Source organism: Pleurodeles waltl, chromosome 8 (genome assembly GCF_031143425.1).
Source record: "Pleurodeles waltl isolate 20211129_DDA chromosome 8, aPleWal1.hap1.20221129, whole genome shotgun sequence".
Taxonomy (NCBI): domain Eukaryota; kingdom Metazoa; phylum Chordata; class Amphibia; order Caudata; family Salamandridae; genus Pleurodeles; species Pleurodeles waltl.
In genome coordinates this window covers 1,250,390,656-1,250,417,540 of record NC_090447.1, presented here as the reverse complement: position 1 = coordinate 1,250,417,540, position 26,885 = coordinate 1,250,390,656, and the positions used below count along the sequence as shown (strand labels likewise).

At 45.8% G+C, this 26,885-nt stretch overlaps 1 protein-coding gene across 3 annotated transcripts in view; it reads left to right on the top strand.

Moving 5' to 3' along the window:
• Positions 1 to 26,885, top strand: part of BRCA2 (BRCA2 DNA repair associated) — a 584,634-nt gene that overhangs the window by 63,167 nt on the left and 494,582 nt on the right. For all 3 annotated transcript variants that reach the window (XM_069205562.1, XM_069205563.1, XM_069205564.1), the window contains one exon: positions 12,570 to 12,625. In XM_069205562.1, coding sequence (XP_069061663.1) covers positions 12,570 to 12,625 — 56 coding nt within the window. The remainder of the gene's footprint in view (positions 1 to 12,569; positions 12,626 to 26,885) is intronic.

The window sequence follows — 26,885 nt, the reverse complement described above, 5'->3', positions numbered from 1 at the left end:
CCAGTTAACATTTGGATCGGGAACTGCTGTATTGTTCATTCATGTTTTAGAGAATAGCTTTTATTATTAGCAGCATTACGAAGTACACGTAGGTCAACAGTGGTAGATTCGGACACTTGATAACTGAAAAAACACAATTGGTAAAATTAAGCAAAATAGCAAAGTTGATCAAAATATTCACACTCACCAACATTCTAACATGCGCTAGCACTCTGAACATGGGTTATTTGTTCATGCTAAAAGTGGAATGGGGGGGTGAGAAAACAGGAGTATAGTAAACTAAAGCAGTTCATAGGCACCCCACATCACAACACTCAACGTGAATGCCCATTAAAAAAAGAATGTCTGGGTTAGCCGAAGTGACCTCGCACAATGACATAACTAGAAATGACATCAAATAACCTTTGACCATCAATCTCAGCAAGTGATGTGGCATGCCCCTGACCCTGATGGCATCATATTAATTGATGGCAATGAAGCCAAGTGAATAATTTAGAGAAAATGTATTGATAAATCACAGGGAGATTTGCAAAAAATAGATCTAAAAACAGTAGTGGTCAGACCCACCTGCATTAATCAATGTGACCATATATTACATATGAACTACAGTATTGGTGTGATTTTCTTATCATTATTAGCAAGTTTTCACTTGTGATCACTTGTAAGGAGCTATCATACTTGCAAAGCATAGGAAGGGGGTGGCTATTTCATTCAACACACATTATTAGGTGGGGCCTAGAGACCGCTTTATCCCCATCCTCAACCTGCAAACCATTCCTAAATAAAAATACACAAATATATGCATATGACTCAGCTTTGAGTCCGCTCTCTTCATCCATTGACCTGGTTAGCAGTCACTGACATTTTACTTCTGCCTGCTGCAGCATATTTAATCTGGAGCAGTAGGTCAGCCTGCTTAATCCATTGGTTCGCTCACACTGTAGAGTGGCAACATTTTGCCTGATCACATTTGCATATCTACCTACAAAGTGCACTTCAGTGCCAAGAATGGTGGGTCAATTCTTCACTTTTCCAATTCTTTTTCTTTCCAGTCTTTCTTTTTTTAGTCATTCTTCTGTTTAAACTATGTGTTCCGGCTACAGAAACTCTGAGCCAGTAGTAACTTTTCTTTGTGCCATTAAGAACAATTTTCCTGTGACGTATTAAAACTAAAAACGGTTTCTCTACCTGTTCTAAGTACACTTTTCTGGTAGGAAGGACCCATGTTGGTCTATTAAAATTATACATGATTGTTATTTATTTGTTCTTTCAATTTAAAATTGTTGTTGCAAGCTCCTCGACACCGCTCAGTCCAGATTCAGACTCAACCACAGCACCAAAACTTCTCTTATTGCCGCCACAGACGACATCTGTAGAATCCCAGACAGAGGAGACATGTGTCCCTCCTCCTCTTGGACGTCCTAGCAATGTTTGACACAGTCTCTCACTCCTTCCTGATCCAATGTCTGCACGACATCAGAATCCAAGAGCCCACACTCAGCTTGATCTGCTCCTTCCAGAATGATGACCCAGTCAGTCATCTTGGCTCCATTCACCTCAGATGCTTAGAAACTCGTCTGCGAAATCGTGCAGAGATACTCACTGAGCCTGACCCTCTTCAGTGCTAATATGAACCTGCTGACCTACATCATACATTCTCACAGCACCAACAGGTTCTCCTACTCTGATGATTTGCAGCTCCTCCTGTCCCTCAGGCACAAGTCACCCAACAAATGGAATACGTTCACAGCATGCATGATCAAAATTGGTGACTGGATGTGGTCCAACTGTCTGAAGCTGAACACCGACAAGACCAAAGTTGTGATTTTCAGGAAATGTTCCACATTGTGGGAATCTACCTGGTCGCTGACCGAGGTAGGTCCTACACCCACCCCCACCACCAATGCTAGGGACCTCCAAATCGTCTGAGTTCAGGAGCACAGCCTTCCTTAAAAGTACCATACAACCGGAAACCAGGGGAATTTAGAAACATCTAAGTTTCTTTACCATGTTAAACTCAGTCTTTCAATACACTATAAGGAGGGCCCCAAGTCAAGCGAAATCTGGACTTTCTTCACTTCTTTCAGCTCATACTCTTCACTGTCGCATAGACTCAAATTGGGGATCTCATACACTCTGGAGCGCCACATCAACGTGTTGGATTTTTTGGTAGCAGCCTCCATCAAGCGCTTATGTTGGAATGAATTGTCTTGTATACCGAATTCTGACGAAAGCAGTAATAATCCAGACAATCAGTAGCACCAGTGCACCACACCCAAATACAGCACTGCAGGTCATCACACGAATGAATAAGCAACCATCACATCTAATTACAATGTAAACTCAAAGTACCTGAGGGACCACCCTGCTCTCCACCACTGTTTAGTCAGTATTGCTTCCCTCGCAGCCTGCAAGGCCCCCTGCAGCTATCAGGCCATGGGGGCATGTCAGCCCCTGGAGTGTGGATGTATTCTTTCCTTATTTCAGGAAAGGGATCCATACTTTATCGAAACAAAGTCTTGTGTCACGCACCTTAGTGGTCAAACTCTCCATGGCATAAATGTCCCAACTCTTAGCCCACCAAAGAGTCATAGTGGGGGCTTCTAGACCCTTCTACCAGTGAACAGCCACTAATCTTGCAGCAAGGAAGCAGTGTTATAATTACTTGCATTTCGTGGCCCTTTTGGTGAAATCTCTGGCATCATGGTAGCATTGCCATATTGTGACTACCCTTGGCATACTGTGCCCGCTTTGCATTATAATCGTCACTCCTAGTATATTGTGGATGTCCTTCGCTTATTGTGTGCACTCTCTCTGACATATTTTTGCACCTACTACATCTGGCACACACACACTGGCATTGCCCTTACACATTGTATACGTTCCTGGTATACTGTGATGTTTATGATAGATATCCCTTGCATATTTATGGCTGAAGTGTACTGTGGGTGTTTCTGGCGTACTTTGACATTGCTAGGGGTCATCTCTGCCACAGCAGTCATTTTGGCATATTATATGAGTAATAGTTCTTCAGATTTGAGAGTGGCAGTGGACTAGAGAGGCGCTAGTAAGTCGCTTTTTTTACATCCAATTTTATACTATTATTTATTTTAAGAGGAAATGTTTTTAATGTTAAATCTGAAATACATGTCGCTGAAAACACTGCCATTTTTAACCCTTTAAAAGTAAAAAAAAATAACAGTAAACTAAAGCCTTGAGGACAAGGCGAACCCACAGACAGTTAACCAGCAGGGAATTCTCTCAGATCCGTGGGGCCCTCAGTAACCTATAACCTTGAGTAGGCTAATTGTACTTGGTGCTGCACTCAGTGCCTGAAGCTCCCGCCCCTCCTGTGATGCAATGCCAAAACAGTAAGAGAGTACATTTTTCCTCTTTTATGTATGCTTTTTTATTGAGTTATTCTACAAGAAAAGTTTCTAATTGAGACTTGTAACTCCATATTCCTCACCTTAAAGTATTCCCTAGGTGTTGGACAGGATCCAGAAAATTTTGAGTAGTACTTATGTACTTTGTCGTTCAGCTCAGCATCGTCTGCATCAGAAGTGATGTCACATTGCCCATATAGGCGCCACCCTGGTGTGCTGACATCAGTTCCTTTCCGGACCAACCATGTGGATCCGGAGGGTTATTTCGGTCATTCTTGGTGCACTTTTTTTTGTTGTTGTTGAAATTTTTGACCCTCTGCTTCCAGTGTGCTAGGGAAATGTCCCTGCGAAACCTTCAGGGCTCAAGCCTTTTGGGGATTGTCAAAGGCAGCTGTTGGTGTCTCGTCACCACTTGGTCTGTCTCTGGTGTCTGGGAGCAGGACACCATCCCAAGGTCTGCGCCAAGTGCAAGTCAGTACACCTGAAGGTGATTGATGAGCAGGCAATGAAAATTCTAGCCGTGCGGCAAAAGAAGTCACCACGCTGTCCCTTGGAGGATCTTGCAGCTGCTCCCGGAGCTGTTCCCGCAGATGACATTCTTCATTCTTCTTGCGCCTTGAACTTGTCAAACTCATAGAAGCACAAGAAATTGTCGGCAAAGCTTTCTTTGGATTCACTCTCTCGACCTGGTGCTTCTAGGCCCAGCCCTGCACTCCACCAGTGAATTTGGTGTAAGGGCCTGATCCATGCATCCCCGAGTTCCCAGTCATTGGAGCGACACCTGCCTAACTTAAGGAATTCTGTGACTCCATGCATATCATCTTTGGGTCAGTGACTGACTCTTCTGCGCCTTTTCAGGCCCCACGGAGCGGAGAGATGCCCCTGCTGGTTAATCGTCTGTGGGTTTGCATTGTACATCAACTGGTCCCTCAAGATCCTCTCCAGAATCCAGAATGATGGCAACACTGGTACTTCCATCAACGCCAGCTGTATTCCCAGCTGCTGGTGCCGTTTGCCGACGAGACAGTCATAAACCCCAGCACCGTCCAAGCCGTACTATACCTTGTATGTCCAAGCATTCACAGGCCCTACCTACATGGAGGGGTAGATGAGGAGAAGGTGTATGATGCCCTAGAAGACAATACCTACGAGAAAACTGGTATGAGGAGTGACACCAGTGGCTTGGGTACCTTCCCAGACTCTGACATGCTTTTCACTCTGGACAGGCTTTGGAGGAAGGTGAATCTTTTGCCACTATGATGCACATGATGCGCATGGTGGCGGTGGTCCTTTATCTCCAGCTTCTTGGTGCTGATATCAAGTCCAATCTCTTGAGAGAGGTGCTTCAACCTGGGACAGGCTTGTCTGAGCCAATGCTCCCCTCTAATGAACCCTCACCAAAGTGCACCTGGAACCACAGTGAGACCGTGTACAGAGGTTCCTGTACATCATCCTGTCCCGGGAGACCCACCTTTCTCTCTCAGCACCCCTCCGCTGAGAGCCTGTAGTGCAGGTCACAACAGTGAAGGTCAACCCAAGAGCGTTCTGTACCACTCCACCGGAAAGGAAATACAAGAGGCTGGCTAAATTTATTGGGGGGGAGGAGTATATACTCATCCACCAGCCTTGTGGTCAGTGAACACTGCATGCCTCTTTTGCCTATATACCCATTAATTGTGGGGGTTGGTTGTGCAGCTGCTTCCCATGCTGCTTGAGGCGGGCGGTGCCATCTTCAACCAAGGTTTGGCGGACAGAAGGGATGCGGCAAAGTTCGTCATCCGCTAAGGACTGGACTCTACTTCCTGGGTAGAGCCATGGCTTCTATGGTAGCGCTGTGTTCTCATGCAAGGTTATTGCCCACTGGGGTTGTCATCACTGATGGACTTGCCCTTCGATGAGTCCTGTCTGTTTGGTGACAAGAGTGACTCATGCACGAGGTCACTGCCAGATCCCCTGATTTATTTTTCGACTCAGTCGCAGCAGCAGTCCTTCTGCTGCCACTGTGGATATGCAAGGGGAAACTTTGGGCTTTTACTATACCAGCCATACCACGTCCTATCGAGGACTGGGCCACGGACTCAAAAAGGGCACTGGAGCCAGTTCCCAGCTTGCTGTCCATTCCTCCACCCCTCTAGCTGTTTCAGCCTCCAAGAACCCTTTAACTTGCCCTCTCTCCAGCACAGCCATCCTGCTAGCAGCAGAATCCGGCACCACCTGCCCCAAATAGTCGGTGATTACATATGACAAGTGGGTGCTTTAGATCATGTAGAAGGGGCACTCTCTACCATTTGTGGAAAAGCCTCAGCCTCTCCCCATTCCCAGGAATGGCTGACAGTGCACCATTTCTCTTTACTCTGTCTGGAAGTGCAGGCCCTTCTGGCCAGAGGAGCCATTGAGAATGTGTCCATACCAGAAGTAGGGCCAGGGTTGCTATTCCTGCTACCTTCTGGTATCAAAAAAAGACAGACCCTGTACTACATCTTTGAACTCTGAACTTCATCCTGTGGAAAAAAAAAAAAATCAAGATGCTCGTGTTGACTCTGTCTACCCTGGATCCCGGAGACTAGATGGTAGCACTGGACCTGCAGGATGCTTATTTCCACATCCCCATACTGAGAGCCCACAGGCACCTACCTGCTGTTCATGGTGGGTTATGAGCATTTCCAGTTTGATATGCTCCCTTTTAGCCTCGCCAGTGCCCTTTGGGTACTAACAAATGGATGACAGTAGTTGCAGCACATATGCAGGGCCAGGGGGTTCCAGTCTTCCCCTACCTCAACGATTGGCTCGCTGCAGGCAGTCGTCACCCACCTCCATACTACAGTGAACCTTCAGCATCTGCTGGGGTTTACTGTCAACATGTCGAAGTCACACCTGACCTCTTCTCAGGCACTCCCTTTCATCAGAACGATTCTGGGCACAGTGCAGTTCTGCACTTATCCTCCAGAGTGGCAAGCTCAGGATATTCAGGCTATGATTCTGATGTATCGGCTTCTAGCCTAGATTATGGTGAGACTGCCTTTGAGGCTGCTAGGTCTCATGGCATCCTGCGTCCTTTTAGTAAAGCATGCCCAATGGCACATACAGATTCTGCAATGAGACAGAAGTACCAGTGAGCATGGAATCAGAAGATTATGTCTGCCCTGGCCCAGATATTGGAGAGAACTGTAAAGATGTGCATTGGTGGCTAACGAACAGTGATGGAGCCAGCGGTAGACCCCTCTTCCTTCCCCACCCAGAGTTCACAGTGGTGACAGATATGTCACTCCTGGGTTGGGGTGACCACCTAGGAGGGGTGGAGATCAGGGGACTTTGGTCTCCGGCAGAGTTTTTGCTCCACATCAAATTGTTGCAGTTGAGGGCTATTCACTTGGCAATGAAGCCCTTTCTTCCGTCCATCTGTGGTAGGCTGGTTCAGGTGTTCATGGACAGCACTTCCGCCATTTGATATTGCAATAAACTGGGCCATTTGGGATTGTGGATCCTATGCCAGGAAGCTCTGTGCCTCTCAATTTGGCTGGAGCGCTAGGATATATTCCTGGTCATACAGCACCTAGCGGGCTCCCTGAAGCTCAGGGTGAACTAACTTAGTCGTCACTGCCTCACTGATCATGAATGGCGTCTACATCTGGAGGTGGTGCACAGTCTCTTCTGATAACTGGAGAGTTCCTTGGCTTGATCTCTTTGCACTGCCAAGAACATGCGATATAAGCTTTTCTGTGCAATGGAGTTTCCGAAGCGGCTCCCGCTCAGGGAAGTATTTTGCCTTGAGTGGAACGCAGGACTCCTGTACGCTATTCACTTGATACCACTCGTGCCCAGAGTTCTTAAGAAGATCAGGACCAACCGGGCCCATGTCATACTAGTGGCTCCAAAATAGGCACACAGATTATGGTACCTTAAACTCCTGAGCATGAGCATCTGTCCTCTGGTCAGGCTGCCACTTTGGGTTATCCTCTTGTTGAAGCAACATGGCAGGGTTCTGCATCAGAACACATGCACACTCCATCTCTATTCCTGTAGATAGAGCAGCTACATTTTAGTTTTCTCGATCCCCTTCCTGTAGTTTGTGATGCTATCTTGGCAGCCAACCATCCATCCACTAAAACTGTCTACTCCTCCTCTAGGGAGAAGGTTATTGCCTGGTGTGACTCACGCTATGGGGACCCCTTGTGTGCACCTTTGTTGGAGTATTTGCTGTCCATTCTGTCTTTAGCCTGGCATGTCCTTGCCCTTAGCACTGTTAAGTGTTACTTGTCAGCTGTTTGGCTTTTCTGTGGCTGCCAGATCAACCCTCCTGTTCCAGTTCATTTTTTGAAAGGTTTACAGCATTTTTTCCCCATTTATTACCTTTGTGATGCCCAAAAAGGATCTTTATTTGCTCCTTGCTTACCTTATGTGGGCTCCCTTTGAACCCATATAGAGCAGCAGCTCTTTGCAGCTCTTGACCACCAAGCAGTTTTCCTGGTGGCCATTACCTCAGCCAGGAGGGTCACTCAGGTTCAGGCTCTGGTGGTTAAACCTCCATACACCAACTTCCTACTGGACAATTTGGTCCTTCGGAAGTATGCCTTTTTCCTCCTGAAGGTAGTCGCCCCCTTTCATATTGGTGTGCAGCATTACTGCTTTCTACGCTCCACCTCACACTCCACGGAGAAGTAGAGACTCCATCGTTTGGACCCTAAAAGAGCTCTCTCTTTTTATGTTGATCGCACCAAAGACCATCGGGTGGATGACCAGCTCTTCATTGGGTTCACTGGAATGAAGAGGGGCAAGAATTTGCAGAAAAAGACTATTTCCCTTTGGAAAGTATTCTTCATGAAAATCTGCTACGCATTATCAAAGAAGCAACCCCCTGAGCGCTTGGGGCTCACTCCATCAGTGCCTAGGTCTCCTCTACTGCGTTAGCAAGCAGGGTCCTGTCCTAGACATCTGCCAAGCTGTCACATGGATGTCCCTCCACACATTCACCATGCACTACTGTTAGAACAGTCAGGTCCGTCGTAATGGCCATTTCACACGTTCAGTCCTCCTTGACTTTTTGGTCTATGACAGTTGGCAGACCAACCTTCATGGAGGTATTGCTTGGGTATCTATTATAAGATGAGGGATCTGCTTTTAAAAGTCTCTAACAGAAGAACAAGTTACTTGCATTCTGTAATGCTTTTTGTGGTAGAGACTAACCGCAGATTCCTCACGGACCCTCCCTGCTCTGCAAGCTAGCCTCTTTGTGCAAAAGATCCCATTAGACTCTGGCCACTGGTTGAAACAGAAGCAATGTTTTTTGGCTCGGTGTTTTTGGCATCTACATGAGCACCATAATGTCACTTCTGAAGCAGAGCTGAACGACGCCACCTACTGCAGCTCAGATGTACTGCTCTAGATTTTCCATATCCAGTTTGACCTGGGGAATATTCGAAGGAAAGAAATTTGCGGTTAAATAGAGTCTCTACCAGAAAAAAGCATTACTGAAGATAAACAACTTGTTAATTATTTAAAGTTTTCCAGCAAGATATTCTTCTATTTATGGGTGTCAGAGAAAATTCCATGATAGTGAACTACAATAATGGGCAAATAAATGTTTTGTGTGCGTAGTGGCATTTTATCACCAGTAATTCGAAATGAATATATTTGTTTTATTAATACAAGTACAGTAAAACCTGAGGCAAGAAGTGACAGGAAGACACACTTTATCTCTCCGAATACTTAAGTGCACCTTCAAACTGCAAACAAAAATGTGAAGTGTAAAAATAAAAATAAAAAAAAACACCCAGTAAAAAAATTAACGGCGCCGACTATGTTTTATTAAGCCTTGACTAGAATCTGGAGGAAGACTGATTTTATCACTGCTGTTCTCATACATTCACGTGCTATGAAATGCAAAACTAAAGCTTTCCTCAGAAATGAGTCTGATGTCTAGACATGCATTTTGCTTTTGGTACTTTTCCTGCAGTGTAGTTGGGTGTCACAAGGAAAGAGAAAGTATTGACTAAGCAGGATTCAGTTTCAGCTCTTCAGTTGCTAGTAGTTTTCATCTAAAGTACAACACATTGTTTATGTAAATGTTTTTTTAAATTGGTGCTTGTGAAAGGTGCTCTATCGAGATCACTTTGGCAGAAATATCTCACAACAGCGTGAACTCCTAAGAATTCACTCTACGACCAGCTTCTCACATTGTAAGTCATTACTGGATCCTCAAAATGCTGACTAGTATTAGTTCCTCTCACTAACCACAACTGCCAGCTTCTCACACAGGCTACCAACATGAACTCCTGCATTTCCCAGTGATGTCTGTTCTTTAGAATGCCTCCAGTGCTCGCTACTAACATTGTTAATGCGAGACCCCCTTCCACTGGCTACTTTCTTTTGTCTCACAGTGTCCTCCAGTGTCTTTTCCTCATTTACCTCACCACTATCCCTTAATTTCTCACCCTGCCAACCAATCATAGCCCCTCAAAATGCAGGTTAATACCGGCATCTCACGCAGGGCACTAATGCTGATTTCACACGCTGCCTTCCAGTGTCTGCCCTCAAACTCTGTAACTGTATAACCGTATCACATCTTATATTAGTGTTGGAAATGGGATGTTTGGTTGGCAGTCGGGTTACGCCCTGTCCAAGCAAGAACTCTCACTCTAGTCAGGTTAAAGGAGAATCACCCTCTGTTAACCCCAGCTCACCCCCTTGGTAGCTTGGCACAGACGAACGGATGGGTGAGCATGCGTCAGAAAAATCAGCAATGCATGGATTCATTACTCGCAAGTGAGGCCGTGCGTCGTTTCCTTCTCCGGTCAGGGTGGTGATGCATCGTTTTTTCCCTTTCAAGAGCGATGCAGCAATTTCCAGACGTGGCACCTCAGATCCACGTAGAGTCAAGTTGACTTGGACGCCTAGGGACGATACGTGGAAAATCCGGTTGTAGGGTATCAGAAAACCATGCTGCGAGGGGTTTGCGTTATCATCATCATCACTTAGCGGGTGTTGCGTGTTGTTTCTCCAGCGGCGATGCAGGTGGAGCGTTGATTTCAGCTGCGAAGCCGGTGGCACGCCGTTTATCGCCGTGTCAAGGAAGGTGTGTTGAATGTTTCCCAGCATGGCGGTCTTATCTGGGATTTTCAGTTCTTGTCTGCCAACTTCACCTTTCAAGGGCCAAAGGACTGGATAGGGCACCACTTGGCAGGGCAGGAGTCTCAGCAGAGTGTCCAGGTGCTGGCAGGGGAAGTCTTTGATGGCCCTGCGACTTCAACAACAGGAGGCAAGCTCAGTTCAAGCCCTTGGAGAGTAGGAATGCACAGTAAAGTCCAGTCTTTGTCCCCTTTCACAGGCAGAAGCAGCAACTGCATGATAACCCAACAAAGCACAGTCACAGGAAGGGGCAGTACTTCTCTTCAGCTCCTCTCCCTGGCAGAGGTTCCTCTTGAATCCAGAAGTGATTTAATTTTTCAGGGGTTTTGGATCCACTACTTATACTCCTTTCCACCTTTGAAGTAGGCAAACTTCAAAGGCAAGTCTCTCTTGTTTGTAAGATCCTGCCTTGCCCAGGCCAGGCTCCGGACACACACCAGGGGGTTGGAGACTGCATTGTGTAAGGGCAGGCGCAGCCCTTTCAGGTATGAGCGACTACTCCTCCACTCCCTCCCAGCACAGATGGCTCATCAGGATATGCAAGCTGCACCCCAGCTCCCTTTGTGCCACTGTCTAGAGAGAAGTGCAAACAGCCCAACTGTCAAACTGACCCAGACAGGGAATCCACAAACAGGCAGTCACAGATTGGTTTAGGCAATAAAATGCATACTTTCTTAAAGTGGCATTTTCAAACACACAGTCTAAAAACCAACTTCACTAAAAGATGTATTTTTAAACAGTGAGCTCATAGAACCTAAACTCCATATTTCTATCTGCTTCCAAAGGGGAGCTGCTCTTTAATAATAATAAAAGGCAGCCCCCATATTAACTTATGAGAGAGATAGGTCTTGCAACAGTGAAAAACAAATTTGGCAGTATTTCACTGTCGGGATATGTAAAACACATACGTAACACCTTTAACATACACTGCATCCTGCCCATGGGAGCTACCTAGGGCCTACCTTAGGGGTGCCTTACATGTATAGAAAGGGAAGGTTTAGGCCTTGCAAGTGGGTACACTTGCCAAGTCGAATTGGCATTTTAAAATTGCACGCACACACACACTTCAGTGGCAGGTCAGAGGGCTACTCATGTGGGGGCCACAACCAGTTCTGCAGGCCCCCTAGTAGCATTTGATTTACAGGCCCTGGGCACCTCTAGTGCACTGTACTAGGCACTTACTAGTAAATCAAATATGCCAATCCTAGAAAGCCAATTACACATACATTTTACATAGGAACACTTGCACTTTAGCACTGGATAGCAGGGGTAAAGTGCCCAGAGTATCAAAACAGCAAAAACAGAGCCCGTCACACATCAATAACCTGGGTAACAGAGGCAAAAAGTTAGGGGAGACCACGCCAAGGATGCCAAGTCTAACAGTTACCATCACTGCCAGCTTCTCTCACTGCTTACCAGTGCACACTCACTTTGTGTCCATCACTCACACTGCTTGATATTGCTAGCTCCTCATGCTGCAACTCTCTGTAACTCAAACTGTCTTTGGTGGTGGATGCTGAAGCCTAGGCTCCATGACTAGTCAATTCTTGAGCCGGAATATGCTATGTGCCTCAGCCTAAAATGTAGCAGATTTTGTGCTTTTAGTTGTTCTTTTTAACCAGAAAGTCCTTTATAGTCAAAACACTGTCACAAGCCTGCCCAGGCCAGCAAACCATTGTGCACTTTGATCTTCAAAACAAAACCTGCCCCTCTTTTTAACCCTTTCAGTCCACCCATAGGTAGGAGACTGAAATTAAAGCTGATTAATTGGGCATTTTAAAAAGCTAATGGTTACAAAAACATATACTTAGAGCTTTTTAAATGGAGCAGTTAGGTGGACATTTTTGTTTTCAGGAAACTGATTTTGTGGGTCAAAAGTGTAGCCACAGCAGGGGTGCCATAAAATGCCTGATACAGTTTGATGCTCGATATTTCGTCGGCCGTGCCTATGGGCTATAGCTGCAGTTTTCTATATCTTGTAGAATGCAGCAAGTATGTCAGCGGGTAACTAAATTATGGATGAAGAAGTACATAACTATAAATGTTACTTTATTTCAGCAAAAGGAAATGACCTGATGTCTGAACCACCGCATCTTGAGGATAGCACTGATATTGTAAGTACAGTTTAAAGGTACATTCATGAATAGAATTAAGTCGGTTTGTGTGTCATTTGCAGTGCTTTGTTTACAAACTTAATTTCCAGAATTTTCCATGTCACAGATTTGTTGCTTACTGATTGTGTTTGTGAAGGTTTGTTGAGCTCCGGTGAAGCTGTAAAGAATGGGGGAAGGGCTTTGGAGGGAGTCTTGGAAGGTGGGGTAAAAGAAATTGTTCATTGGAAGAAGGCAGCCTGCAAAGTAGTAATCTCGTACCTCGTTAGTTAAAATATAGTTTGTGAGAAAAACCAAGACATACCTCTCCTGCAGAAACAGAGCAGATAAAATTTATAAACAAATGTTCAAAAATTCCTAGTGAGCAGTTCTGTTTAAGGGTGAATGTAAGTCTACCAAACACGTTACCGTAGATCTTCCACCAACAATGGAAAAACAGTCACCAGTGAACTGTTCTCCCTCATCTTCACTGGGAGAGCTGGGTCAGGCTGTAGCTTTCAGGGTGGTACAAACTCTTTCCCTCATCACAGCACTCTTCTGGGAGGACTCCCTTTACAGACCCATGGGGAAATAGACCTCTGTCCTCACATTCTTGGAGCAATCGCCAATGTCCAGTATCTCACGCCATCTGAGACCTTCTTCAAAAGTACCCTCTTTTTCCAGTGAATAGACTACTTTCTCCCTCTCCTGCTTTCTTAGAGTAAGATACAACAGAATTTAAGATGATGGAAAATCCTTATTTGGCCACTCCTATGACTCCCAAAGTGCTAGAGACAGCTTCTAGGATACCAGACCACAGATAGCAGGGGGAGAAAGGCTCAACCAATTACTCCTTCCAGGTCTCCAGCACAGGTCCCATCAACCACTGCTCCACTGAGTCTTTTAAAACGTTGCCCTTCTTATCCTTTGTGTCTCTAGGAACACAGGAGGCCCACTGGTCTTACCTTTGACAAGCACTTCAGTACTTGAATAAAATGGGAACACAACCCAGGTTTCAGTCCTCTGCCTGGTAGATGCTGCAGGTTCCTCCTCTTCTGACATGATCCAAGTGCAGTTATCTGAGGATCTAGGGGTGGGGATGTGTTCCTTACAATGGTCACTAGACTATAAATCTTGACCCCATGCACAGAGAGTCCTTATATTGAACCATTCCTATTTTACAAACCTAACTCTGCTTCAAGCTCGGCAGACCCTGTTCTCTGGTTTTTAGTAGTCCGGACCCCAATCTCTCTTTGAGAATTCAGAAATTATTTTCCCTTGAAGCCAGAAACACACTGAAACTAGTTCAGAGCCCAGGAAGTCCTCTGTATGGATAAGTGACAACTTGACTGGGAGCGGTACACAACCAAAGGCAAGCTTCACACCACAGCCCTGTTTGGGGAAAACATGCTAGTTCTCTTAGCTGCTGCCAGTCTTTTAAGATATGCTATAGCAGTTCCTTCACCTCCCATTCCAAGATAATGGTCCAGTAGTCAGTGGAAAGAAAAAAAAAAAAAAGAACATTTGCAAATGATTAGGCTAGACACAGCTGGTGCCTGGAGCTGTGTAAGATGGCATATAAAAAGCACAACAAAAACATAATGTGCAGAATGCTCTAGAAAATGCCTAGGATTATATCAGCAAATATATAAAGTGCTTGATGATTGCTGAAGTATCCATAACGTGCTTCAATTCTTAAAAAAAAAAAAAAAAAAAAAAAAAAACCTCCGTTATGAACGCAAACGAAAACGTGCACCCCAGAATATAAAAGAGCCTCATAGTTGCTAAAAAGCTTAAAAATACAGTTGTCCAACAAGGCTAGTAGTTAAAAAAGTACAAAATGAGCAATAGTCTTAAGTAGGGAGCTATAGATCAGCTGTAGGGTGCAGTGCGTGAACATTACGTAGGGTCATAATAAGAGACCACCAGTTGCTGGCAATAACTTGCTGAGGTAGAATTTGTCTATTCTGTGCATAATCTACCTATGCATGTTGTGTTCCTTTAAGCAGTTCTTTTGTGAGAGTAAAACTTTGTTCAGCTCAGAGTAATCTATTTGAAGTGTGTCAAGTGATTTTTTTTTTTTATATAGGGCAGTCCAGGGGGACTTCTTTAAGTTGAAAATGTGCTGGAGGACAGCACTCAGGGTATTAGGTGCGCCCTTCTAATCCTGTAGTAATATTTTGGGAAAGCTCCCATGTTGGTCCAGGTCTGGCCCTCCAAGTCAAATTCCAGTCTGATCAGAAACACTCTAGTATACTGTGGTATCTTAAATACCCTTGTGTACGTCTTGAGTTGTAATTTTTCTGTTATTTTGGTAAATTGCCCTGGGAAGGCTTTGTCGCCATAGTTGATTGCAGCTAAATGACTTGCCCCTAATAGCTGCCAAATTGTAACTGTGGCGGGGCTTTCTAATGTGTTGTTGAGTTGGTAGAGTCTGCTGATTATCAGGCTAGTCTTTACCTAAAGGTGGCTCAAATGAGTTTTGGTTCCTCACTTTGAGGACAGCCACACTACCAGATAGTTACATGATTTGGTCCCTTTAATTTTCAATGGGCCCAGGTTCCTACTATGGTTGAATTTCTTCCAAAAGTTATGACTTTTGTTTTAGATCTGTTTGCTGTCATTTTATTGATCTTGTTATATTTATGAAGAGCATTGAGCACTTTCTGGATCTCAGATATAGACTGATCCAGGACAACAATGTTGTCTGCATATTGTAATAATGTGACTTTACAATCCCCAATCTTTGGAGGGATCACGTTGGCGTGTTTTAGTGCCAACCATAGAGTACAGATTAAGTAACAAGGGCACAAGAACGCATTCTTGCTTTAAACCATTATCTGTTGGAATTTTTGCTTGTTACGGATGACTTCAGTAGCTTGACCCTCACCCAGGTCGAAGTATATAGTGATGTTATTGCTTGGAACAGATTATTTGGAATGCCCCAGCCCTGCAGTTTCCGTCATAAATTGTTCCTGTCCACTGCGTCAAATGCAGCGGATTGTCTACAAAACACGCGTAAAGGGGAATCGATTTCTGACTGGCAGCTTGATGTATTAAGTAGGAGAGTGCTACGGGGGTGGGGGGGCCAACCGCCTAAGATGGCGGTCGCATAAGCGGGGAGCTCCCGACCGGGCCTGCCGTAAAACTGTAATCCGACACATATTGGGGGCGGGGGTTCGACCAGAACCCAAACGCTGCTTCGGAGGAGGCGTCGAGAGGCAGAAGGTGCAATCCAGAGCCCCCAAAGTGGTCGGAACACAAACAAATAAGAAGAAAGCTGAATGGGCCTGTACAAGACGAGCAAAGTTGTGCGATGGCGGGATCAGCTGTGCCGAGAGGCGGCTGAGTGGTGGTGACTGGGGGTGCGATCCGGGACCGGACCGACCTGGGGCCCTCCCTGCCCGCGGTCACGTTGGGAGCCCGGCGGCGGCGTGCGAGGAGTCCCTCAACACCTACGGATGCGAAGAACGGAACATACCTGGGGGCGAGGCACATGGACTGACATGGCAGAGAGGTGGTGAGTGAGGGGGAGCGAGGATGCGGCCGAGGGCGGAAAACCAACCGAATAACAGACTTGCTTGTCGATCTGGCCGCCGACACCCCCCCCCCCCCCAACCCTTGAAAACTCCGGCAACCGTGCACATCACACCAAAAAGCCTGCGGCATTTACAACTGCAGAACTAGGAGAAAACGCTCTAGTGTTGAGGAGGCGCTTTGGTCTGGGTTGGAGCCTGGGCCTTGCTGCGGTTTCATTTGAGGAGCATGACGACAACATCCCACCGTCAGAGAGTACAGACGACCGCTGAGACGGTCGGAGATGGCGCGAAAGGAAGAGTGAAGAACTAGATTGCATGATAACAAATGTTACTACAGTACACACAAAAGGAATAACTCACGAAACCGTTCCCAAGACCTTCCCCTCCTCCCTGCTATACTCTGCAAAGTGGAATTAAGATTCTGACAACCTGATTAAATTCTATAAAAACAATAGGACCCTGCCCTGTGGCCCGGGACCCTCCCCTGCCCGTGATCGCGCTGGCAACCGGACGGCAGCGCGCGAGAGGGCCCACAGCAATTACGGATACGGAGAACGGAATAGGCCTGGGGACGAAATACATGGACTGACACGGCAGAGAAGCGGTGAGTGGGAGAGGCAGAGGGCGGAAAATCAACCAAATAACAGACCCGCTTGTCGATCGGACCGCCGGCGGCCCTCCCCCCGCCCTTGAAGGCCCTGACAACAGTGCACACCACACCGAAAGCCCCGCAGCATTTACAACCGCAGAACTGAGAGAAGACGGTCTGGCGCTGAGAAACCGCTTTGAGCTGAGCTAGAACCTAGGCCCTGTTGCGGTTACATTCGGGGGCATGACAACAACGCTCCACTGGGCGGAGGACCAGACACAAGGAAACGCCCCAGTCAGAGAATGCAGACAGTCGCTGAGATGGTCGGAGGTGGCGCGAGGGGAGGGATGAAAAACTAGATTGCGTAGGAACAAGTGCTACTACAGTACACACGAAAGGAATAAACCGCGAAGCCATTCCCAAGACCTCCACCCTACTATACCCTGCGAAGAGGAAATAAGATCCTGGCAACCTGATCAAATGCTATAAAAACAACAAGACCCGACAGCTCGCCAGGAATGTACGTATAAAAATCCGACCTGAGGTGTAAGACAAAAGAACATTACAGGGAAGTTCGGTAATGGGCCGCACCAAGGGCAAAACAATGGAGGACGGTGTGACCCCAACTCCCCGGAGTCAGAACCCAACGCCCCAGGTGAAAGAGAATATGGACAAGCTGGACACTATACTAAAAGAAATTAGAGACTCTCGACAAGCCATAGAGAACAGATTAGATATGATCACAACGGACATGAATATAATGAAAGATGACCAAGCAAAACTCTCAGACAGGTTAAAACAAACGGAATCAACAGTGGCAGATATCCTCCCAACACACAATGACAATAAAAATGCCATTGTGAAGCTCCAGCAACAGATGGAGGCCCTGCAGGAAAGGACTGAAGACGCAGAGGGGAGTTCACGGCGCAATAATATACGCATAATTGGGCTCCCCGAAGGCAAAGAAGGAAACGACCCCACACAATACATTGAGACATGGCTACAATCCATAGCCAAACACAAACTGTCGACTCACTTTGTGATGGAGAGAGCACACCGTATCCCTGGCAGAAAACCCATACCAGGAGCCCCAGCAAGACCTGTAATAGCACGAATATTGCACTATAGAGATAGAGACGTCGCCTTACAGGTTGCGAGAGAATTAGATCCCATTATAATAGACAATGCCAGGATCTCACTGTATCCAGACTATACCCTGGCAGTCCAGAAACGCAGAGCATCCTTTCAAATAATAAAACAAAGACTACGCAAAATGGAGATAAAATATGCACTACTATTCCCAGCAAAACTCTGCATCACACATAACCAAAAAACGCACTTCTTTGACTCGCCCGACCTGGTGAGTACCTGGCTCGACGAAAACTTCTCATACTCATGGGCGGTGGAACAGAACAATGGCCACCACGCAGGACAACTTCCGCACCATCGTAGAGACAAACGGATAAAGCCCAAACGTCGCGGAAAAGAACAGGCCCAACACTGCGTCAAGCCCTGGAGGGACAAAACAATGCATTACAAACTGCGGGCTCCCTACGAGAGATTAACTCCTCTCCCTGTAGAACTGCTTCCTCAATAGATAGCATAGCGGCATCAGACTCAGAGGGGAGCATGGCTCTATTCCCAGATATTACTCCACAAGTAGCTAGTGACTTTTAGCAGATGTAACCCCATAATAACATTCCAAAAATATCTATTATGTTTTCTGGTTGAAACCCCCCCCACCCCTATAATAATTGTGGCGGGCCCGGTTGGTAGAGCTTCTTGACACACGTTGAATTTTTTTCTCTCTCACATTATCACTAACAAACCCGCTGCCAGTGGGACACATTCTTGATCCACGCCCCATTGCGTAGGCCCCTTCCAGCATGAATTGGCTGCTTCGTTGAAGCACCTAAGTTATGTATTACGTAATTGTTTGGCAAAGCAAGTTTAGGCTTTGCCTCGTATTCCTATTAGAGTATAAGTATGTTTATTTGCTATTAAGACAGACATCTACACCTATGCCAGATACACTATCCTGCAGAAACTATAGACTAACAGGGGGCCATAAGCGAATGCGGATGTACAGAACCAAACTCAAATATGCATCCACAACATGAATATAACATTGTCACTTGGAATATGAGGGGGATGGGGGCTATCCAAAAAAGACACAGAATCCTTGCACAATTAAATCGCCGCAAAGCACATATTGTTTATTTACAAGAAACTCATCTTACTGCACATGAAGCGGTAAAACTTCGTAAAAAATGGCGAGGCCAGATCTTCCACACTTCATACTCGGCATTTGCACGAGAAACAGCCGTGTGCTTAAGAGCTGGTGTGCCCTTAGAAGTGATAGATACTAAGATTGATGTGGAAGGTAGATTCGTTTTAATCAAGGGTAACTTAGATGGGAAACCAGTGGTGCTGGGCAGCATATACTCACCAAATACTGGCCAAGACTCCTTTCTAGAACGCCTATCCAGAGTGCTAACACTATGGGCTCATATACCCTGGGTAATTGGGGGAGACTTTAATGCGGTGTTAGATGTTGGCATGGACCGGAACACCCCTCCAATGTCAGGAACAAATGCATGGAGACAAGCGGATGCACTAAAAAGATGGCTACAGGGATGGTCCCTAGCAGATGTATGGCGGGCAAGAAACATGAACGTGAAGGAATATTCCTTCTATTCCCACCCTCACAAAGTACACATGAGATTGGATCGGATTGTCTGCACTGAGGCACTGCAGACGCACATGATCAAAACCACTTACCTTGCGAAGACACTATCGGACCATAACCCTTTAGAAGTGACAATGAAATGGGGACGAACATCCACACCTATCCCAACATGGCGTTTACTCCCCATAATTTTAGAAGACACTCCCCTACGAGAGGAACTAGCGCAGACAATCAAGACCTTTTTCCATAACAATACAGACACAGCTTCCTCCCCACTAATAGAATGGGAAGCATTCAAGGTGGTTATATGAGGGGTTATAATAGGAGAAGTGACGGGAGTACGAAAAACCCTGGTGAGTGAACTGACACAGGCAGAAGAAAAGCTGGGTATCCTTGAGAAAGAATCGATCATTAACCCCACCAACACTACAGCACCGCAGGGTCTCCGATCTGAACACGCCCGCCTGGTAGAAAAACTCCAAAAATTTGATCATATTAGATATAAGGAAATAATGCACAGAGAAGGGGATAGGGCAGGACCACTCCTAGCACGACTAATAAAAGAAGAACTAGCCCTCACTCCCATATTGCATATCAGGACAATACAACATGGTGATATAACTACCCAATTGGACATTAGTACAACCTTTAAAGATATTACATGGCTTTATACTCCGCCTGCCCCCAGTAGAAGAGGGATAAATTTACTCTTTCCTGGCTAAGATGAAACTTCCAACACTTAACGCAGAGGGCGGGCAGATACCAGGAGCTCAAATTACACAAGGGGAGATCAAGGAAACTATTAAAAATATGGCACACAATAAAACGCCAGGTACAGACGGTCTCCCTGTGGAATTTTACTCACTATTCAACACACGGCTCACCCCACACTTAGAGCGATTATATCAAGCATCCTTAGAGATAGGAAGACTACCAGACACAACGGGGCAAGCACTAGTGACGTCCCTGCTGAAACCGGGTAAAGACGCAACGGATATGTCATCGTATAAACCACTATCCTTACTAAACATGGAATATAAAATCCTAGCAAAAATTCTAGCACAAAGGCTCCTACCACACATAGCCAATCTTATACACACAGACCAGTGCGGTTTTGTACCAACGAGGAACACCTCCTTGAATGTGCATAGATTATACCAGGTAATGGATGCGGCAAGGGGGAAGCTCCCATACGCGGGATGCCTCTCGTTAGACCTCCGCCAGGCCTTCGACTCACTTAGCTGGGAATACATGATAAAGGTACTAAAGCAGTTTCAGGTTCCACCAGACTATATTAAATGGGCCAACCTACTATATGCAGCACCAACAGCCAGAGCACGTACAGGACAAAATATATCAGACACTTATTCGGTACATAGAGGCACAAGGCAAGGCTGCCCTTTATCCCCCTTACTATTTGTCTTAGCCATAGAACCACTGGCACAGCTATTAAGACAAGAGGGTGAAACATGGGGCATTGAAACAGATCATGCACAACACGTAGTTTCATTATACGCAGACAATATTATATTATATATTAAAGATCTGAACCAAAACCCTAACAAAGCGGCATATATATTTGACAAATTCATGCCCCTGTCTGGACTGGCCATAAATTATAACAAATCCATAGCTTTCTCATTCTATGAGCCACATAGAGAAAGCACGTTACCATATGGAGATCACCTACTACAAGTTGCAACTGACACTTTCCGATATCTTGGGATTCAAATATATCGCACCGCAGAAGACCTCCTGGAAGGTAACCTGAAAAGAGCCCTCTCCTCAATTAAAGCACAGATCCAATTCTGGATTACGTTGCCAATATCAATTGCAGGAAGGTTGGCACTAGCCAAAATGGTGGCACTACCCTGCCTACTATACTACTTCACCAACCTACCAGTGAAAGTTCCAGAATCATATTTTAAACTACTCAACTCTATGTTGCTGGAACTTATATGGGGGAAAGGACGACGCAGAATAAGCCTGGCCAAATTACAGTTACCGGTAGAACAGGGAGGGATGAACGCACCAGACTTTAAGGCTTACTGCATAGCTGGACAACTCCAATGGCTGGTGTGCTGGCTTAGCGGCCGAAACCTACAAGAAATAAACTACAATCAACAGATGCTAGACAGGGGTAATCTGCACTCCTTGTTATGCCCCGGAACCCTGATTCAGGGACGCACCCCTCTCTTGTTGAAAATAGCACTTCAATATTGGCAACTGGCACTTCGATACACCTCTGGAAAAATCCCCTATTCTCCCAATATCCCACTGTTGGGATTGCCAGTAACCATAGGTAATCTAACCCCTGGACAATTACAAAAATGGGCACAGGAAGGCGTAGAGTCCATAGGTGCTTTGTTTAAAGACCAACGTTTACTAACACACACTGACTACATCCATGAACACAACCTATCAACCTCTCTTTTCCTCCTACATGCTAGTATTATACATTACATCACTAAATACTGGGCCCCGAATAACACAGAACCACCTACACACGCACTGGTACACTCCATATATACTATAGGCCAAGGGACACATATGGTCAAATGGCTGTATAAAGGACTGAAAACTCACCTATCTAAACCACTGACGGAATTAAAAATCAAATGGGAAACAGACGTAGGAAGAGAGATATCAGAAGAGGAGTGGACTAACACACTAAACTACCCAAGCCAAATATCCCGTAATACAAGAGTTAAATTCATTCAATATGCTATACTCCACAGAGCATATCTTACCCCACACAGACTACATATCTCATACCCAGAACTGCCCATAACGTGCCCTAGATGCAGAGAAGAGGAAGCGGGACTCACACACATGCCCTGGAACTGCCATGCCATCTCTGAATACTGGGAAAATATAACCAGCTCCCTAAATACATTAGCAGGGAAGACTATATACTGTAAAATGGAGACATGTATACTGGCAATGCTCCCGCGTCCCCCACCCCAAAAAAAGTTCTCCCTAGATGGATAAAACTAGCACTCCTTTTGGCTAAACCCCTACTGACTAGGAGATGGTAAGCCACGACAGCACCCACAGTGAGCCAATGGAGGGCGGAAGTAATAGAATCGGGTAAAGCAGAAGGAGTTGCCCTTAGAAGAGAAGAAAATGCCAGACGGAGGAAATACCCAGTGGCCCAGGAATGGGATGAATTAGTAGAAAAATTCACATCGTTGGATAAAGATGGGCATGACGAGGATGCATCCCAATGATACCCATAAGATGATAATCACTAAGTACTTACTAAAATCAACGAAACGCCCCCACCCCCTCCCAGAAAGTTTATCTCACATACATCAATAATGTATAATAATTGATAACAATCAAGAATGCAGCGATAGAAAATGTATCCTCAACACCAAGATGTCTGATTAGTGGTCAGTAGTTGGTAGTTAAGAATAATGTTCGATGTCAAGAACACAAGGCGACATAAAAACTTGAAAACGCCAACCCGATAATGCACTTAGTCCACCATATATGACATACTGAACGAGACAGTTTTAAGACAAAGAGTCGATATGTAAAGACATAGAAAATGTAATAGCATAAAAATTGGTGAAAAATACACATGTAAAAACATATGCCTTATGTGATCTCCATTGTTTCTTATGTTTATGAAAACAATAAACTATGTTTAAAAAAAAAAAAAAAAGTAGGAGCGTGATACTATGTTGTCTGTAGTCGAGGAGTTGGCTCTGAAGCCAGTTTGGCAGAATGGAATTATCTTGTATATTTCCTCCCAACACACCAGTTCTTTCAAAAGGACAGAGGCATACGTCTTAAACTTCAATGTCAAGAAGGGCGATTAGGCGAGAATTTATTGGTTTCTGTCTGTCTCCCTTCTTGAAGATTGGATGTAAAACTGAGCCCCTCTGTACGAAGCTCTCGCTCTATATGGTACATTAAAAAGAAGTACACTGCAGACAGTCCAGTAGATCCACAATTGTTTTGCAGAGGCAAAAGTAGATAGTTCTAACACTCTATTTTGTAGTAGTGTGTGCGAGCAGTTAGGCTTATCAGAGTGCTAAGCATTTGCACTCAGGCAATAAATGAGGCACATACACAAAGAATACATTTGAGACCAGTTTTGAAAAGTAACGCTTCTTTTTATATATACTTTGAAACCAGGAACTTTGTTCCCGCACGGGTGAGTAGTGCGCTTTATAAATATTAATGATTTGATTTATAAGCTAAGCACGTTTTTAAGCAGAAATACTTTTCTGTTGCAAACATGGACACAGTGCAATTTTTGAGTTTTTGATAGTTAATGTACGGGAGGAAAACAAAGTCAACAAACAGGTACTTTACAACGGCTTACGAGACCAATCTCAGAGACTTAAGGTAGGTACTGGACAGGGATCACGACCACACCAACAGATCATTCCAGGCAGCACTGCAGCAGGCAGGTGTAGAGGTGAAAGTGTGGTGTCGGGTGCCCAGTGTATTTCAATAGAGATTGTGTGTGATCAGTGGAAATAGGCAGCAGGGCCTAGGTAGGAAGCCAGTCGGGAAAACCAACAGGTAGGTACCAAACAGGAGTGTTCGGGACGTAGGTGCACCTTTGGTCCTTTTCTCCAGGCCAACAGATGTAGGGGTGTCCTTAGGCGTCGGATTTCTGTGTCCCGGAGTACTCTAGTTTGAGGGGCCCTGTGGTCTGAGGCTTCAGGCGTCGTTGTGGAGTCCATGGGGTGTGTGAAACCATGATGGACTCTGAAGAGCTGGGGAACCTTGTTGGCACTGGAGCTCCACTTCCACTCTGGTTGGTGTCAACAGGTGCTGTGGTAATTCAGGCATCTGGTCCTTGCGGTTCCAGAAACTGCAAAGTCCTTTCTTTAGAGTTGGTTGGGGAGCAGATCTGCTGCTCATGGGAGTCTTGAGTCTTTGTCGAAGGCCTGCAGTCCTCCCTGATTTCTGGAGGCTGATCTGTAGGACGAGCCGTCTTTTGGTGCAGAGTCTGTCGAGGATTCCGGACAGGCCAGGGGGTTGGTACCACGTCAGCTGCTTCTCTTCTGCGGGTGTGGCTCTTCCTGGTCCTTGGTCTTCTTAGGTCATCAGGATCTGAGTTCTTGTGGTCAGGGGTCCCACCTAAGTACTCAATTTAGGGGTGTTGCAGGGAGTGCAGGTGGCAGCCAATGGGTTTCCCACCTTTAGGGTGACTACACCCTCTTTTTGAGCACTTCCATTGGGAATGGGGCATAACTGTGACCCTAGAGGTCTAATTCCACCCAAAACAAGATGGAGGAATTTAAAATGTGGTGTCCACTTCAGCTCGTCCACCTTAGGGGTAGGACTGGCATGAACTGTGCTAACCTACTAATCTGACTAATTTTCCCACCTGTCTTGCTGCCAAAAAGTGGTGTCAGGACAGGGGGGTTTGTCATCTCTGCCATTTGGAGAGATCTGGGTCGCATTACAAAGGTGGCTAGGCCTTTAAAGCTTCCAGCCTGGAATGTCAGTCCTGCTTAGACATGGTGTCAACACCCCCGTCCAGTGCAGGCTTTTGTCTCTGGCCCAGAGAGTGCTAGCTTTCACCTAATGGGGTCACAAATGTGGCTAACCTGGTCAGGACCACTGAGTTAACACACTAGTAGTTGGTAGATTTTCAGGGGGCCCCTCCAAGGTGCCCTCTGGGTGCATGTATTGGTAAATCCAACACTGGCATCAGTGTGGGTTCACCGATATGAGATGTTTGATACCAAACATTTCTATCTTCAGTGAAGCCATCATGTAGCTGGGGGCCTCGTAATGGCCTGTGTCCAGCACATCTATCTAAAACGGCTTCTCTGGTCACTTACTATGTCAGAGAATCGACAAAGACATAGCAGGGGCATATCTGCTTGTGCAGATATGGCCTCACATGTAATATAATGCACCCTGCTTTAGGGCTGAAGGCATGCAGTGTTAGGGGACAGGGCACACAGTTGTGCCATGTTGCTTTTTCACTTTGCTCAGTTCAAGGACATGCTGCCTGTAATGGCAGCCTGTCATGTGCTTGGGGAGGGGTCCCTTAGAATGGTACAATTCGTGCTTCAGCCCTTAGGGACCCTCTTTAGTACCCCAGGGCCCAGGTACTAGGGGTACCATTTACTAGGGACTTATAGAGGGTGCTAAAGGTTTTGCCAGTTAGGGAAACAACTGCAGTTTTGGGAAAAGATCTGGCACTAGGGACCTTTTTAGCAGGAACTCAGTGCAATTTCAGTTGAAATTACATCCGTTCACAGGCAAAAGGTGTGGGGCTCACAAAACAATACCACAATGGGTGGTTTTCTACATGACCCTCCCTCCCCAGCCCCCACCAACGAAAAAGGATGAAACTAACCTCTCCCAAGAGAGTCTTCATCTCTAAGTGGAAGAACCTGGAAAGGACATCTGCACTGGCATGGTCAGTCCCAGGTCTGTGTTTCTCTGAGAAGTCCATTCCTTGTAGGGAGATGGACCACTTTATAAGTTTGGGGTTTTCACCTTTCATCTGCATAAGCTATCTGAGAGGCCTGTGGTCAGTTTGAACAAGGAGGTGAGAGTCAAACAAGTATGGCCTCTGCTTCTTCAGGGACCAAACAATATCAAAGGCTTCCCTCTAATGGCACTGCTCTCTGGAAAGTAACCTGCGAATGAAAGGAACAGGTTGGTCAAGGCCATCATATTTCATTTGGGAGAGGACTGCTCCTATCCTGTGTTCTGCTTGGTGTAACATGGTGCTTTTAGAACAGGTGCTGAGCATCAGGGTGTCAAAGGCCTTTTGACAGCTCACTGTGTAGTTTACTTTCTTAGTCATCTTTTTGGAGGTCAGCATTGTGAGAGTTAACACAAGGGTGCCATATCATTTCACAAACCTCCTGTAGTACCCAGTCAAGCCAAGGAATGCCCTGACTTGGGTCTGGGTTGTTGGAGCTACCCATCCAGAATTTTCTGGATATTAGGTTTTAGTGGTTGAACTTGGCCTCCAGCTACAAGGTGACCCAAATATACAATCTGGCCAGGCCCTATCTGGCACTTGCTTGCCTTGATAGTGAGGGCTGCACTTTTCAGAGCTTCTAGGACCTTGCCAAGGTGGATCAGGTGATCCTGCCAGGTATAGCTAAAGACAGCAATATTATGAAGATATGCTGCATTAAAGTCTTCTAACCCAGTAAGGACTTTATTCATCAAACTTTGGAAAGTGGCCGGGGCATTCTTCAATCCAAAAGCCATAACGGTAAACTGATAATGTGCATCAGGAGCGGAGAATGCTGATTTTTTCCATTGCTCCAAGGGGTTAGACCTATCTTCCAGTACCCTGAAACGAGATGAAATGTACTGAGATATTTGGCCTCCCCTTACCTGTCAATCAGTTAATCAACCCTAGGAATTGGGTGAGCATCTGTTTTGGTCATGTAACCCTATAGTCCACACAAAACCTCACTTCTTTCTTTCCACCCTGGGTATGATGCTTGGGGACTAAAACAACTG